General features: G+C 52.1%; 1 protein-coding gene across 1 annotated transcript in view; it reads right to left on the bottom strand.

The window, feature by feature from the left end:
- The window catches only part of CORO2B (coronin 2B), a gene marked incomplete at both ends in the record, with an annotated part of 74,107 nt that overhangs the window by 34,788 nt on the left and 22,213 nt on the right, over window positions 1-17,106 (bottom strand). The window contains one exon of the mRNA XM_080692199.1: window positions 67-183. Coding sequence (XP_080548325.1) covers window positions 67-183 — 117 coding nt within the window. The remainder of the gene's footprint in view (window positions 1-66; window positions 184-17,106) is intronic.

Genomic DNA, 17,106 nt, shown 5'->3' with positions numbered 1-17,106 from the left:
GACTCTCTACGCCCAGTCCTGGGGCCTGCCGGGTGGCAGAGAGGAGAAGGCGGCCCTCCCGCTCACCGACGTGTCCTCTGAGCACGAGGCGATGATGTTGTCGATGAAGGGGTTCCACTTGATGTCCAGCACGTTGCCCTGGTGGCCGCACACCTTGGGGTAGTTGGGTTCAATCCTGCCGGTCTGCAGAGGAGAAAGACAGAAGGGATGGGTTTGAGGGTCCCAGGGTGGCCCTTTCTCCTTCTTCCTTTTTTATTTTTATTTTTTATTTTTTTTTTGGTACTAAGAATTGAATTCAGGGTTATTCTACCACTAACCTACACCTTCAGCCCTTTTTATTTTTAATTGTGAAACAGGGTCTCAGTACGTTCTTGAGGCTAGCCTCAAACCTGCAAACCTCCTGTCTCAGCCTCCTAAGTCCTGGGATTACAGGTGTTTGCCACTGCACCCTGTTAAAGGAGCCCTTTTTCTGGGCTTCTCGCCTGGGGTCTGGTCCCCCAGTGCCCTCCACTCTCTTTCTGTGTCCTGACTGTAACCCAGAGTTGAAAGCTGTGCGACTAGCCAGCCAGAGGCTCTCCCAGGAAGCTAGAGCCCAAGCTGGGCCCTTCCGCACTCCCGGGCATGACGTTGCCCAAACACTGAGAAAAACTGGACCTAGCCTCAGTCCAAATTTCTTAAGCACCCCTGGGGAGAACACCCCTTTCCTCTCACTGTCCCTGGCTGTGTCCCAAGCTGCAGCGCTCTGCAAGGGAGTCCTCCTGACAGAGGCTTGGCCAGGGCCCATGGCACACACCTGTAATCCCAGGACTGGGGAGGCTGAGGCAGGAGGGTCACAGGTTCAAAGCCAGTCCCTGCAACTTAGTGACCCTCAGCAACTTAGCAAGAACCAGTTTCAAAATAAAATATAAAAAGGGCTGGGGTGTAGCTCGGAGGTAGAGTGCCCCTGAGTTCAATCCCCAGAGCCAAAATAAATAAATAAAATATATGCTTGCCTGACCACCTGGCATTTAGTGGTTCTTTCTTTGGAATTCCAGTGGCTCCATGGGGCAGTTTGGAGCACTCGCTTATGATAAGTCCATTGTGGCTGTTCTGGGGGCAGGTCCGGTTGTGGTTTGGTGGGATAAAATAATGGAACTGGGAGGTTCTGGAAGAGCCAACCATGTCCTATTTGCTTTGGTGCCTAAGACTGGGCTGCCCTGATGATCTGAATGGTGCGTGGGGGGGGGGGGGCACAGGGCAGAGGCTCTGCAAATCAGCCACAAGTAAAAAAGCCTTTGAAGTTCAGATGTTACTCCCCGCTGGAAGGAACCCAAGCCTTGTGGGCAGCGGCCCTGGCAGCACCCACCGGTGCCCACCTCCTCACAGACACCTGCTGTTCAGACACCTGCTGCTCGCACTGAGCCTCAGGGGAGCCGCAGTCAGGCCTGGATCAAGAGGAGGCTGTTTCCCACTGCTCTAGAAGGCGGCGGGGAGGCCCACATCGCTGGGTTGCAGCATACTCATGTATGCAAGTTATTCTGACATGACATGAATGGGCTTTCTACCTCCGACCTATACCCCAGCCCTATTTTATTTTTTATTTATTTATTTATTTATTTATTTATTTTTGGTGGTACTGGGGATGGAACCCAGGAGCATTCCACCTCTGAGCTACACCCCCAGCCCTATTTTTTATTCTTTATTTTGAAACCGGTCTCACTGAGTTGCAAAGGGCCTAAGTAGCTGAAGCTGTCTGAGAACTGTGATCCTCTGGTCTCAGCCTCCCAAGTACTGGGATTACAAGTGCGTGCCACCACACCCGGGTCCTATTTTATTTTTTATTTTGAAGCAGTGTTTTCACTAAGTCGCTGAAGTTCTCACTAAGTTGTTGAGGCTGGCCTGGAAACTGCAATCCTCCTGTCCCAGACTCCCAGCTACTGGGGTTATGGGCTTGCATCACAATACCCAGCTTAGACTATGACTTTTTTTTTTTTTTTTTGCAGTGTTGGGGTTCGAATTTAGGGGCATTCTACTTTTGAGCTACCCCCCCAGCCCTATTTTTTATTCTTTATTTTGAAACAGGGTCTCACTAAGTTGCAGAGGGTCTCACTAGGTAGCTGAGGCTGTCGTCGAACCACGATCCTCCTGTCTCAGCCTCCCAAGTACTCATAGTGTGCACTACCATGCCTGCTCTAGACTCTGGTTTCTTAAGTGAGCCTTTAAGCAAACACTGAGCCACACATGACCCTGGAATATGTTAAGGTTGCACATTATCTTTAATTCTCACGACAAATCTGTGAATTAGGCAGGAGGGAAATTACAGTCCAGAGAGGTTAAGTCATGTTCCCAAGATCCAGCACCCAGAGCAAAGCGAGAATTCCCACACAGCTGTGACTGCTCTGAGCTCCACTGCCCCCTGGCCACTCCCCTCCTCCAGCTTGACTTCAGACAGACCCCACACTGTGGGGCAGTTTCCACAGCTCTGTCCCTCGGAGCCATTCCCCAGGCACCACTGCAAGGCCCCGGCGTGGCGTTCCCCCAGGGCGATCTGCAGGCAACGTACTGATACCATATTTGAACATAAAATAGGACTTGCAGTGTAGCTCAGAGATAGAATGCCCTGAGTTCTATCCCCAGTACACACACACACACACACACACACACACACACACACACACACACACACACACAACACATATGGTATGCAATACAGGGGTAAGTACAAAAAAAAACAGCTAAAAACAATGAAAGGTTTTATTTATTTATTTTTTTTATTTAGGTGGTACTGGAGTTCCTGGAAGCCCTTCTACCTCTGGGCTACACTCCCAGACCTATTTTTTATATATTTTTTTATTTGGAAACAGGGTCTTTTAAGCCAGCGCGCACGGCTGGCTTCGAACCTGCGCGATCCTCCTGTCTCCGCCTCCCAAGCGCGGGGATTACAAGTGTGCGCCATCACACCCGGCGCCAATGAAAGGTTTTAGCTGTTCTTTTTGTACCTGGTGCTGCGCCACGCAGGGGCGAGCTGGGGTAGTGAACCACTGGGTCATCTGGGAAAAGACTTGGGTTTGTAGCGTTTGCCAATGTCGGTGGTGTAAACGTTCCCACCCCTGCCTTTGGGCTAAGGAAGTGTTGTGGCACACCGTAAGATAATGTTTCCACTACCCAAATGCAACAGACATAAGCAACCCTAGAACACAGGGAGCAGTAAAACAATTAGGGAGCTATGAATTTTTAATATCTAGGACCTCTGCTTTTACTCTAACTTACTTAATCGTAAGTTAATGCAATTTAATTTTTAATAAAGGCTGTATTTAACAAACGGCTTTCAAAATTCCTAGAAATTTAACAGCAGGCTCTCACACGCCAGCATGCGCCAACGCCAGCACGCCACTTGTAGAACCCGAGGCCTCAGCAGCATCAGGCTTTACAGACTCTGAACACTTATAACTTTGACACAAAAACCAAAGAGCGGACAAGTTAAACACCGGTGCCAGGTGTTTACAATCCGAATTATTGAACAGGACAGCCAGTGCTCTCCCCCAGGCCCCAGTGCCTCTGTTATACAATCCTGTTTCTGTGCAGGGGCTGAGAATAGAGACCGAACCCCCTCTACCTTCAAGGCCTGGCTCTTCCTGCTCTCTTGCACACTCAGCACTAATACTCTAATGGCATGCACACCGATGCCGGCGTGAATCGCTATTATGTTTCTGTGGTAATGGGGATTGGATCCTGGGATGTGCTACCTCTGAGCTACACCGCAGCCCTTTCTAAAATTATTTATTTTGAAACAGGCTCTCGCTAAGTTCTGAGGCTCTCCTTGAATCTGTGATCCTGTTTCAGCCTTGAAAGTATTGCGATTATAAGTTTGTACCACCAAGCCAGCCAGGTGAGAAATCACTATTATTATTCTTGATGGAACTAGAGATTGAACCCAGGAGCGTTCTACCTCTGACCCACACCCCCAGTCCTATTTTTAATTTTAATTAATTAATTTATTTATTTATTTACTTATTTTTGGTGGTACTGGGGGTGGAACCCAGAGGCTTTTTACCTCCGGACTATACTCCCAGATTTATATACATTTTATTTGGAAACAGGGTCTCACTGTTGCTGAGAGCCTCACTAAGTAGCTGAGACTGGCTTCAAACCTGTGCGATCCTCCTGTCTCAGCCTCCCAAGCGCAGGGATTACAAGCGTGCGTCACCACGCCCGGCTCCTATTTTTTATTTTTAAACAAGGTCTCACTAAGTTGCTAAGGACCTCACTAAGTTACTGAGGCTGTCCTCGAAACTCTGATCCTCCCGTCTCATCCTCCCAAGTCCTGGGATCACAGGTGTGGGCCGCCATGTCCAGTGACAAATCACTATTATTAGTCTTATATTAATATAACCAAGTTTATATTGATTTACAAATGTGATCAAATTTAATCCTCATGCCAGTCCCATTTTGTAGCTGAGAAAACAGAGAAGTCAGGGTTTTGCAACGAGTTAGAACATCAGAAAGATTGTTTAGACTGTCAGCTCACAGAACTGTCCCAGCAGGGTGGGGGTGGGGGACCTGGCCGTGTGGGTGGGTGAGCGGGAGCCTTTGCCTAGGCATCTGGCACCTAGGGAGCTCAGCTCAGCTCGCTGGTGGAGTGCGCCTTCCCCTGGAGGGCCCAAAATGCAAACCCAGTGCACCTTCAATGTCAAGGCGGCTGCCGCATCTGAGCCCAGGCCAGAGAACAGAGGGAGCGCTTGACTGTCTGCCGCAGGTGGGGCCAGGGTGGAGGAGGACTAGCTCTCTTGAAAGCCATTGACACGCTCCCTCCAGGCTAGCAGCCTTGACCTATAGCTCCACTTTGGGAAACCAATCCCAGGAAAATGAACAGAGAAGCTGCGAAGGCACCTGCTGCCAAGTTATTATTATTATTATTATTATTTATTATTATTATTATTATTATTATTATTTTGCAGTGCTGAGGATGGAACCCAGGGGCAGTCTACCTCCGATCCACACCCCCAGCCTTATTTTTTATTCTTTATTTTGAAACAGGGTCTCACTGAGTCGTGGAGGCCCTCGCTAAGTAGCTGAGGCTGTCCATGAACTGCGATCCTCCAGTTTCAACCTCCCAAATGCTGTGATTACAAGTGTGCGCCACCACGCCTGGCTCGCCAAGCTATTTATATAGAGAGCCACTGAAGAAATGTCCAAACAGAGGCACTGCCTAAGGGAATCACAGTATATATAACAATGGAGTATTATGGGGTGCTTAAAATCATATATTCAGAGGCTATTTAGTGGCACTGGAATTGCTAAAGTGCTAACATTTAGTAAAATAGAATCAAGTTGTATGGGGGAAGGGCTAAATGGGTGACGTGTGCATGTACGCCTCTACCATCTTGTACTCCATTAAGATGTATGACTACGATGTACCAATAAAAATTTTTAAAAAAGAATCAAGTCGTATGTAAAAAAGGATACCTATTCCTATCTATCTATCTATCGCTATATATATTTTATCAAAATACATCAAAATAGTAATAGTAGTGTTGCCGGTTAGTTGAATATTACTAGTGGCTATCAATTTTAAATGTTAATTAAATGTTATAATTAACCTTTAACTTTTTTCCCCTGCAGTACTGGGGATTGAACCCAGAGTCTTGAGAACGCTAGAGAAGCACTTTACCAAAGAGCAACACCCCAGCCCCAATGTTTAATGTTTTTATTAAAAAGATCAATGTTAAGCCGGGCGCGGTGGCGCACGCTTATAATCCCAGCATTCGGGAGGCTGAGACCGGAGGATCGCGGTTCGCAGACAGCCTCGGCTACTTAGTGAGGCCCTCGGCAACTCAGTGAGACCCTGTTTCAAAATAAAGTACAAAAAATAGGGCAGGGGGTGTAGCTCAGAGATTGAATGCCCTGGGTTCCATCCCCAGACCCACAATAAATAAATAAATAAATAAGATCAATGTTAGGCAGGCTGGTAGCACATGCCTGTCATCCCAGTGCTTGGGAGGCTGAGACAGGAGGATCTGAGGTTCAAGGCCAGACACCCATATCCTTGGTTGATTTCTGGTCTTAGGAAATGAGGGGCAGACTTGGTGTCTGCCGGATTCCTGTGCTTCTCAAGGGCATAAGGAACACGGCGTGTCTGTATGGGCCTCGCTCCTCCCTCGTTACCACATGCATCGTCTAGAGGAAGAAAAGATTTTTGAAATTAAGTAAAATTATGTAATTAGTTGGAAGTGGGCTTTCTGAAAACGCACTGCACACAGGCACGGCTGGGCCCCTGGAAGGCTGGCGGTGTGGCGTTCCGGGGAGCAGCTCGCCCTGAGCGCCCTCCTGGAGAGCAGGTGCACTGTCTGGGCTTTATCTGAACCCTGTGAACCAGCAGGATGAGGCGATTTCAAAACAACCCGCACTTCTGCTTCGGCTTCCTAGAATCTCCCAGGGCCGTATTGTTGAACTGTGTATGTGGAAGCAAAATGTTTTCTTACCTGGAGAATCAGCTTAGCAAGGCAGAAAAAAGCCAGGAGGCAGGAGCAGGGTTTCCATGCCCGGTTCTGGCCCTCACTGGCTGGGTCACCTTGAACATAGCTGCCGGCCTCTTGGGGCTTCCCAGATTCCCAGGCCCTGGACCGATGCCCTCTCTGCTCCTTCATGGGGGCCCTCTCTCCTCTCAGAGCAGGGCACGTGGACAACCACAGAGCGCCCTACCCGCTGGGTACCAGGACAGAATGCAGGGGCGTGCGTGAAGCCCGCAGTCAGAAGGCGGGGGATGGCAAGACCACTGCTAACTGTGAGAAAGACAATGAGGACGTTCGGAGACTATCTGATGAGTGTCTGCCAAGTGCTAGGCCCTCTCTATAGGTGGAAATTAATGTTAAATGAGAGAGGGCCATTACAACATGGGTACCTCTGAGCTATACCCGCTGCCCTATTGTTTATTCCTTATTTTGAAACCGGGTCTCACTAAGTTGCAGAGGGCCAAAGTAGCTGAGGCTGCCCGCGAACCACGATCCTCAGGTCTCAGCCTCCCGAATGCTGCAATTACAAGCCTGCGCCACCACGCCCGCCTTTCACAGCCCGCTTTGATGGTCCCATTTTAGACATGTGAAAAGAGGCTCAGAGAAGCCCAGGGCCTGAGGCCAGGAGGCTCCCGTGGTGCTCAGCTCTGGAGCTGATCCCTCTCCGCCACCTCTGGCAGGACTTGAAGACAGCATTATGGCTCCAAGTCTTCCTTCGCTGAGCTCGGCCTAGGGAGGGGCCCTCTGTCACCCCTGCTCTCCAGACAGGTGGGGTGGGGTCAGACACTTCCTCTCTATCTGGCAGATGAGCAGCCTGAGGCTTAGAGCCAGTGCCCACAACGCAGAAGAGGTGGCACTACCGCTAGACGCTGGGGACTTTTCTGCCTCCCTGGGAGGTGGGACAGTCTCCCCCCAAACAGGCGTGAGGCATCCTGAGAGGGTGAAGCCATGTATCCCGGCATTTGAGGCCATGGAGGGGGCTGCAGAGGACGGTGAATCCCACGGCCATGGCCTGCTGGGTCGCAGGTCTGGGCCACCGCAGGACTGGGCTCCGGGGCCTTCAGGGTTGGCCCATTTCTTGGCCCCAAACAGGCCTCCATCCCTCCGCGCCACCCACCACCACCTCTGCTCCCAGGGGAAGCCTCTCTGGAGAGGCGCGGGCTTGGGGACCCCAAGCAGGTGGACAGGTCAGGAGCCGCCCAGGTTGGCACTCTGGTTTGGGCTCTGAGGCCTGGCCATCCTGATAGAGGACATGCCAGGCAGCTGCCAAGAGTGTACGAACCCCTGCCCGAAGCCCCTTCTGGGGACACCCAGCTCCACACCTGTTCCCTTGCAGGATAAGCTCCTGTCTCCTTTGTATTTCGCTTTGCCGGCCCACCTGGGATTGGGGGAGCACCTTGGACCCCCTTTCATAGACAGAGCTGCTCCCCAGCTATGTTTCCCAGGACAAGTGTCCCAGGACAAGTCCCTGCCTCTGTGGGGCTCAGTCTGACCTGTGGAGGTGTCCCCAGGGAAAGAGATAACACACACACACACACACACACACACACACACACACACACACACACCTGGTATAGCCACCCTTTGGGGCTTCTGCATCTCCAGCAGGCATCGCTAATTGCTCACAGAGTCCCATTGGAGCCTTGCAATCCAGAGAGTCCCGATCAGTCGATCAGAGTGGGCAAAGGAGACAAGTGTGAATGTCAGCCTGGCGCCAGGGGATCCCTAGAGCTCTGGCAGCTGTTAACATCTGAGCCTCTCACTAAGCCTCGAGGCTCCCGGACCTCTGCGCATTCAGAGAGCATCCCCAGAGGCCTCCAGCAAGTTAATCCCTGAAAGTGCCTGTACATCTGCCCCCACCCAGGGGCTCCAGCTGCCTTATAATTGGTCCCCATGGAGTGAGCGAGTCTCTCCTTGAAGCTGAAAGGGGGTTGGCCTTCTAGAATTATGACCTTCGTCGCACAACCTCCAGAATCTTCCATGGCATGTGTACGCACTTGTAAGGTACTTCAAAGTTTGGGCGTCTGAGCCTCCTTCCTGATTTGGAGGTCCCTCCGCAGTATTAGTACTGCTGGAACGCTAAGTTTCACCCTCCACCTTGAAAGCTCAGGCAGAGTTCCTCCTACCCAGAGTCCTCTGCTTCCAGGATGGCACATGACTGGCTGTGGCCAATCAGACTCTCCAGCCTCGGGGCCCCAGGGTGCGATTTAGTGCTGACCTCTGCTCCAAGTCTGGTCCCAGCCCTCATCCCTGAAACCTGTCACCGGTTACCACTTACGAGGGGAGGGGGGGCTTCCCTGTGTCAGACCTGGAACCAAGTATTACTCTCCAGTATCCACCACAATAACCTCATGGAGTAAATATCACTGTGTCCATTTCACAGATGAGAAGACCGAGGCTGAATGAGAGTAATTAACAGAGGTAAAGCCAGAACTCGAGCCTTTCCTCCGAACTGGAGCGTAAGCTACACACGGGACGCTGCTTTGCCACGCCCTCTGCTGCGACCAGCTTCTGGAATTGTGCTCAACACACGGCGAGCTCTCAGTGAATCTGTGCTGCGTTAATGATCCCACAGGCTGTGGGCCTAACTGGGGTCCCCGTCCCCTGGCATGGAGTGTGCACTACACGACCGGGGGTGCCACCATTTCCACGGTGCACGGCCGCCTGTGGGGTCCTGGGTGTAACCAGGCTGCTGCTCCATTTCTCAATTTAGCTCCGTCTTGTCTGGTCCGCTTTATCTCACTGGTGTTAGTTGCTTTCCCCAAGAGGTTATCAGCACTTTCATCTTAAATGAGATAGTCACGGAGGGTTCGCAGCAGAATGTGGGGCAGGATGAAACCCAAGAAGGGGAAGAAGACGTGTTTCTCATGCCCCCTGGCCCCGGACACAATGTCAGTCTATATTCAGAACCAAACGATCTGCTACCGCACGCTGCGTTAGGCGACAGTGGGAGTGGTCTCAGGGCGCTCTCTGCGCTGTCCCGAGCCGGACCCCCCCCCCTCAGCCTTGTTCCATGGCATATATGCCTTGAAAGAGTCCCCGTCCATTCAGAGGGCATAGCCTCGGCAGGGCTCGTGCCCACATCTTCCCTGCCCAGGCATTCCTGCCCCTGCAGAACACGCGGGCGCTGTGGGCAGGGCGGGGCCCTCCGCTCAAAACCTTGGCTTTGTTCCACCAGAGCCTTCTAAGAAGCAGGACAAGGGGCTGCGCCGCCTCAGACGCGATGGCCTTGGGACGTTGGCGGCCTGGAACCTCTAACCAAGGAACCTGTTGCTCCTGACGCTTCCTGAAGCCGGGGTCTAGTTTTGGCTTTGCTCAGAACTCAGGAGAGACTGGGCAAGTTCCCTGTTCTCTGTGGGCTTCAGATTCCCCGCGAGCAGACAGACGTCTGAGGTCGCTGGGCACAGAGGAAGCTCTTACTGCTGTGCCACCAAAAGAGACGCCCAGGACAAGTCCTCCCCATCTACCCCACTGTCCAAGGGTGGGGCGGGGGTCTAACGGGTCTCTGCAGCATCTGGCCCTGCCTCAGGCTGAGCTGTGACAGCCTCCATCGCGCTTGCCCAGCACACATGGGGACCTCGACTCAGGCTGGCGCTGGCCACCCAGATGCCAGAGAGATGGGCTGACCCCTGACCATCAGCTCGCTGCGTCCTGCCTGCTTGGTCACCGCTGCATCGCCACTGAGCACCGCGCCTGCATATCAGAGACTGAACAGGACTACGTTTCCCGGAGGCCTGGGAATCAGAGACTGAACAGGACTACGTTTCTCCTCAGCTGCCCGTGGCCAGGCAGGGCCAGGGCAGGGCCGGTCCTGCTGTCCGGCACAGCCAGAATGTCAGGGTCAGGGAGAACCAGACCCCCGTGCAGCTACCACCTGGTCACTGGCTGAGTCTGTTTAGCTTTCCAGTGATCTGTGGCGACATTTTCTACCCTAATTCTCACACAATAAACTAGACGTGTGGCTCACTCTGTTTGAGCACCGGGAAGACAGCTGCGGAGGTGCGGCTGAGCTCCGTGACCCAGTGTCTGGGCCGCCCCTGGAGCTGGGCCCCGGCTGCCCTCCTGTTTATCTGGGGGTCCCCTGCTGCTGTCTTTTCTCCATTGCTGTGGCCCTCTTCTGAGGTTCCATGTGAGGGAGAAAGCAAGTGCTCACTGCCCAAAAAATCAAGGGTTCCTGGTCCCCAAGACCCCGGGACTCCACAGCATACAGCCCAGGCCTCCTGGGCACCACCTGGCCGGGGTCTTCCCAGGTGAGAAGGCTCCCCCACCGAGGCCTGCAGGGCAGCCAGCAGTGACAGCTGCCAGAGGAGGGTCTCCGCCGCCCTTGCTGTGTGGCCCTGAGCCAGTTGCGGCTCTCTCTGAGTCTCACTTGCACAGTGGGGCTTTGTGCGGGGTGACCTCTGGGGTTCGGCATTTCTGACAAGTGGTCGCTGTGCAGGCTCTGTGGGGAGACTCGGCACATGCGCTGAGTGCAATGATGGGGCTCTGTTAGCAAAGGGTGGGGAGGCAAGTGGGGGGCACCGATGGTGACAAGAAGGGCGCACCCGCGGGAGGCGCTGGGGTCTCAGGCCACCCCCACACCTACTGAATCAGGGTCTCCAGGGACGAGTGTGTATTTATTTATTTTTGCGGTGTTGGGGATGGAATCTAGGGACATTCTGCCTCCGAGCTGCACCCCCAGCCTTATTTTTTCTTTATTTTGAAACAGGGTCTCACTGAGTTGCAAAGGGTCTCACTAAGTAGCTGAGGCTGTCTGTGAACTGCAATCCTCCTGTCTCAGCCTCCCCAATGCTGGGATTATAAGCGTGCGCCACCAGGCCTGGCCTAGGGACCCAACGTTTTAACAAGTCCCAGGTGCTGACCGCAAGTGCGCTCAGCAGAGACAGGGGACAGGGGATGGGCTGTCACACCAGAGCAGCCACCTGGGAGACCTGGGCTCTGGCCCGCCAGGTGGCTGGCTGGGAACACACATCCAGAGCAGTGTTACAGGGAGCTGGGGCTCGGGGAGGAGCCAGGCTAGGGATTACCCGTGGTGGTCATCCCCACTGCTAAAGCAGACCCCTTACCCCAGCCCCTCAGGAAGTGACCCTCAGCTAGACTGGTCTTAGGAAGTGGAAGGTGGAGGAGAAGGGGGAAGGAGGAGGGGAGAAGGAAAAGGAGGAGGAGGTGGCGGCAGCAGCAGTGGCAGTGGGGGCTGCCTACAGGCTTGAGTTTGGGGCTCCTTGGAGCGTTTGCATTTCCAGAGGCTCCCCAACTAAGTCCCTCAACCCCCACACCCTGATTAGGTTGGAATGAGCACCTGCTTCCAGCTGAACCAATCAGACCCCAGACCTGCCCCCCACCAATGGTCTCGGCTTTATACTTCAAAACTACGCGTATAAACATCTTGTTTGAGTCTCACCATCCCTCTAGGGAGGGATTATTTATTTCCCTAAATTTGGAGATTAGAAAAATGAGGCGCAGAGCCGGGCGTGGCGGTGCACACACTTGTAATCCCAGCATTTGGGAGGCTGAGACAGGAAGATGGCTGTTCACCGCCAGCCTCAGCTACTTAGTGAGGCTCTTTGCAACCCAGTGAGACCTTGTTTTAAAAATAAAGAATAAGGACCCTGTTTCCAAAAAAAAAATGTTAAAATAGGTCTGGGAGTGTGGCCCGGAGGTAGAAGGGCTTCCAGGAACCCCAGCACCACCAAAAAAAAAAAATAAAATAAAAAAAATAAAGAATAAGAAAATAGGGCTGGGGATGTAGCTCGGAGGTAGAATGCCCTGGGTTCGATCCCCAGTACTGAAAAAAAAAAAGGGTTCATGCATGTTCTCAGGGTCACATAGCAAGTATTTGGCAGAGCTGAAACTAGAGTCCATGACTCCACTGCCCCTCCCCAGGCCCCTAGTTCTCTCCAGACCCCAGGATGCCGCGCTTGCCCTCACAGGCTCCTCTCCTGGGTAGACGAGCTGGCGAAAGAGACAGTCAAAAGGCCCAGCAGAAGCTGGCCTCACCCGACAGGAGAAACAGACACCACATGCTGCCCTCCCCAAGTCGCCCTGAAAGCCTCTCGGATGACTGGCCGCAGCCCCAGGGCAGCCCACTGCAGGGGGACACAGCACCCAGGTTCATGCTGGACTAGAAGTGTCTTCAGCACTGTGGCCTCGGACTTCAGATTACCTTCTGCTCTATTTCCCAATTAAAGCGTGGCTCACAGAGCTGAGAACAATACTGTGCTTCCAGCCTGTGGTCTGACCAGCTTGAGAGGCAGAGGGAAGACTTCCCTCTTTTTTCCTAACCTCAAGGTCTCGCTGTGTTATAAAGGACAGCCGCCTCTCCAGTTGACTGACACTCGAATCCCACCATTAGGGATTCATTCCTTTGCTGCTTTTTTTTTTTCTTCTCAGTACTGGGGATGGAACCCAGGGCATTCTATCTCCGAGCTACACGCCCTCCCCCCAGTTCTATTTTTCATTCTTTATTTTGAAACAGGGTCTCATTGAGTTGCAAAGAACCTCACTAAGTCGCTGAGGCCGTCCACAAACTGCAATCCTCCCGTCTCAGCCTCCCAAGTACTGAGATTACAAGCGTGGGCCACCACACCCAGCTTTTCCTTTGCTGCCTGCGCGCACAGGGGGAGATGGCTTTGGTCACTGCTAACTCCTTCTGAATGAACTGGGGGGAATTCTCTGGAAGGGAGGGAGGGGAAAGAGCATGGCGGTGCTTGTGAAAGGGCGGGGGTGGGGGGGATAAGAAAAAAAGTAGGGTGTCCAGGTCAGTTCAAGCTTCGACCTCAGGCCCTGCCTGATGTCACTGGGCATCCCTGAGTTTGGTGCGGTTCATGCTTTGTTCTAAGAGGAGCCCCTTGGATGGGAGCCCCCCAGCCCGGCCTCCATCAGCGCAAGGCCGGATTGGGAGGACTCTGGCTCAGAGTCACCGGGTAAGGGGGCGCTGGCTCTGCAAGGGCCACGCCCGGCTTACAGACGCCCAGGTCCACAGAGCTCTGCAGAGCCTGCGCACAGGAAGGAGCAGCCAGGTCACCCGGGAGACAGAGCACACATCAATGCTGCGGACGCTCCCGCCTTCCCCGCGGAGACACCCCACCCCCAGCCCCGCAGCTCCTAGCGGCTCTGAGACCCCGGGCTTGGCGCGGTCCAGGAAGCTGTGCTACCGCCGCGCCGCCAGCAGAGGGCGGTGGTGCTACTCTCCGCCGCACCCCGCTCTCTGGACTGGAGGGATTTCTCAGACCCCAGCTCGCCAAGGTTGGGGTTCCCAAGACGCACGCAGCTTGCTCTTGAATGCGCTCAACTCTAGCTCCCAACCGTGCCCAACCCGGTTAGAAAGTCCACAAGCTCCTATGTAGGGCCCTCACCATTTTATTCCCGCTGCTGCCCCCTCCTGCTTCTGGGGCCACAGAAAAAGACCAACACATTGTTATTCGCCAGTTCTTAGGGGTCACAGTCCCTTTACCAGTCACCAGTTGGCGACCCACCGTGGTGCGGTGCATGACGGGCAAGACACCTTTCTTTTTATTTCTCTAAAAGAGGTCTTGTTTGTTATCTAAGAGGATAGGATTGGCTGTGCGTGGTGGTGCCAGCTACTCAGGAGGCTGAGGCTGGAGGATCGCAAGGTCAAGGCCAGCCTGGGCAATTTAGTGAGACCCTGTTTCAAAATCAAAAACAAAAAAGGGCTGGGGAGGGGAGGGTGTAACTCAGTGGTCGAATGCCCCTGGGTTCGGTCCCCAGTAGTGAAAAAAGACCAAAAAAAAAAAAAAAAAAAAAGTTGGATCTCGATAAACCCTGAGGCTCCTCCCAACTGTCATTCTAAACAAACCCCTCTCACAGTGACTGCTAAGGGAAGAAGAGGGGAGACCCTGCACCGCTCCAGGCTCACAGAGGCTCTGGATCCCTGCTCATCAGCCTCCTTCCCTTGGACCTCTCCCTTGGGGCGTGAGCTCCAACTCCAGAATCCTCCACACACCCAGGCTCCTCCTCCTCCTCCTCCTCCTCCTCCTCCTCCTCCTCCTCCTCCTCCTCCTCCTCCTCCTCCTTCTTCTTCTCTCTCTCTCTCTCTCTCTCTCTCTCTCTCTCTCTCTCTCTCTCTCTCTCTCTCTCTCACTGGAGATGGAACCCAGGGGGTATTCTACCTCCAAGCTACACCCTCAGCCCCATTTTTTATTCTTTATTTTGAAACAGGGGCTCACTGAGTTGCAAAGGGCCTCCCTAAGTAGCTGAGGCTGTCCACGAACTGCCATCCTCTAGTCTCAGCCTCCCAAATGCTGGGATTACAAGCGTGAGCCACCACGCCTGGCTTATTTCAGATTTTGACAGGGGAAACTGAGGCCCCAGAGCAGGTAAGCCATATGGGCTAGGCTTTTACCCATCTGCATCCACAGCCCATGAGGAATAGAAAAGATGTGTCAGTCTTTCTGGACTCCAAATGGTGGGCACAATCCCTGACATTGCAGAAGCCCCTCCCCCCCTTACTGGGAACTGCACCCAGGAGCACTCTACCACTGAGATACTCCCCCAGCTCTTTTTCTTTTGATGGAAGGTCTTGCTAAGTTGCCCAGGCTGACCTCAAATTTGCAACCTTCCTGCCTCAGCCTCCTGAGCAGCTGGGATTACAGTTGTACGCCACCACATCTAGCTCCTTAGTGAGACCCTGTTTCAAAATAAAGAATAAAAAATAGGGCTGGGGGTAGGGATTGGAGGTAAATGCCCCAAATTCAATCTCCAGTTCTGCAAAATAAATAAATAAATAAATAAATACCAAAAAAATTTTTTGGGGGGAAGGAACATGGGGAAATATAGATGAAGATAACCCCCCCGTCCTGGTGAATACCCACTCCATTTATGCCCAGCTAGAGAGTGCCATTATTCTGTTTTCCTGTGCCATTAATTCTTTGGCATTGCTTTTTGTGCCTGTGTGTGGTACTGGGGATTAAACTCAGGGACATTCTACCTTTGAGATACACCCTTAGCCCTATTTTACTTTTTATTTTTGAAACAGGGTCACATTAAGTTGCAGAGGGCCTCACTAAGTTGCTGAGCCTGGCTATGAACCTTCGATCCTCCTGTCTCAGCCTCCCAAGGCCTGGGATTCTGGGATTACAGGTATGCAACGCCACACCCAGCTTGACATCACCCTTTTATGGCTGTATTATATTTCATAGTTTGGATAGATCAATATATTGAGCAATCTGCAATTTTGAGTCAATAAGCAGTTCATAATTTTCAATATTCCAAAAGGCTGTGGTAAATATTAGGTCTTTGCACACACTTGTGAAGTTTTTTTTGTTTGTTTGTTTTTTGTTTTTTTGCAGTACTGGGAATGGAACCCAGGGACATTGTACCTTTGAGCTACACTCTCAGCCCTATTATTTTTAGTGTTTTTATTATTATTATTATTATTAGTAGTAGTAGTAGTAGTAGTAGTAGTAGTAGTAGTAGTACTGGGGTTCCTGGAAACCCTTCTACCTCCAGGCTATACTCCCAGATCTATTTTATATTTTTATTTGGAAACAAGGTCTCTTAAGCCAGCGAGGCTGGCTTCGAACCTGAGCGATCCTCCTGTCTCCGTCTCCCAAGTGTGGGGAGGCCAGGCCTCCACCACCAGGCACCACCAGGCCCGCAGAGTGTTTTTATTTTTATTTTTTATTTTTTATTTTATTTATTTATTTATTTATTTATTTATTTATTTATTTATTTATTTTTGGTGGTACTGGGGTTCCTGGAAGCCCTTCTACCTCCGGGCTACACTCCCAGACCTATTTTTGCATTTTTATTTGGAAACAGGGTCTCCTAAGCCAGCGCGCGGGGCTAGCTTCGAACCTGCGCGATCCTCCTGTCTCTGCCTCCCAAGCGCGGGGATTACAAGCGTGCGCCACCACGCCCGGCGAGTGTTTTTATTTTTAAAACAGGATCTCACTCAGTTGTGATGGGCCTCCCTAAGTAGCTGAGGCTGTCTGCGAACCGCAATCCTCCAGTCTCTGCCTCCCAAATGCTGGGATTACAAGTATGCGCCACCCTGCCCGGCATGCAAAGTTTTTTTTTTTTTTTTTTTTTTTTTTTTTGTGGTACTGAGGGTGGAACCCAGAGGTTTTCTACCTCCGAGCTATACTCCCAGACCTATTTTTTATATTTTATTTGGAAACAGGGTCTCACTAAGTTGCTGAGAGCCTCACTAAGTAGCTGAGGCTGGCTTCGAACCTGTGTGATCCTCCTGTCTCAGCCTCCCAAGGGCAGGGATTACAAGCGTGCGCCACCACACAAAGTTGTTTTTAAAAGATAAATTCTTGCCAGGCGTGGTGGCGCCCGCTTGTAATCTCAGCATTCGGGAGGCTGAGACTGGAGGATCGCAATTCGCGGACAGCCTCAACTACCTAGAGAGGGCCTCTGCAACTCCGTGAGACCCAGTTTCACAATAAAGAATAAAAAATAGGGCAGGGGGTGTAGCTCGGAGGTCGAATGCCCCTGGGTTCCACCCCCAGACCGGCAAAATAAATAAATAAATAAATAAATATAAAATATAAATTCTTGTAAGTGAAAACGCTGGGTTAACAAGTCTGCATTTAAAGAACTGTTTCTGTTGTGAATTTCCACACGCCCTCACAAAGACTGTACTAATTTG

This window comes from Muscardinus avellanarius (genome assembly GCF_963383645.1).
Source record: "Muscardinus avellanarius genome assembly, chromosome: 3".
Lineage (NCBI taxonomy): Eukaryota > Metazoa > Chordata > Mammalia > Rodentia > Gliridae > Muscardinus > Muscardinus avellanarius.
The sequence above is the reverse complement of the archived record's forward strand: the minus strand, read 5'-3'. Positions and strand labels throughout refer to the sequence as shown.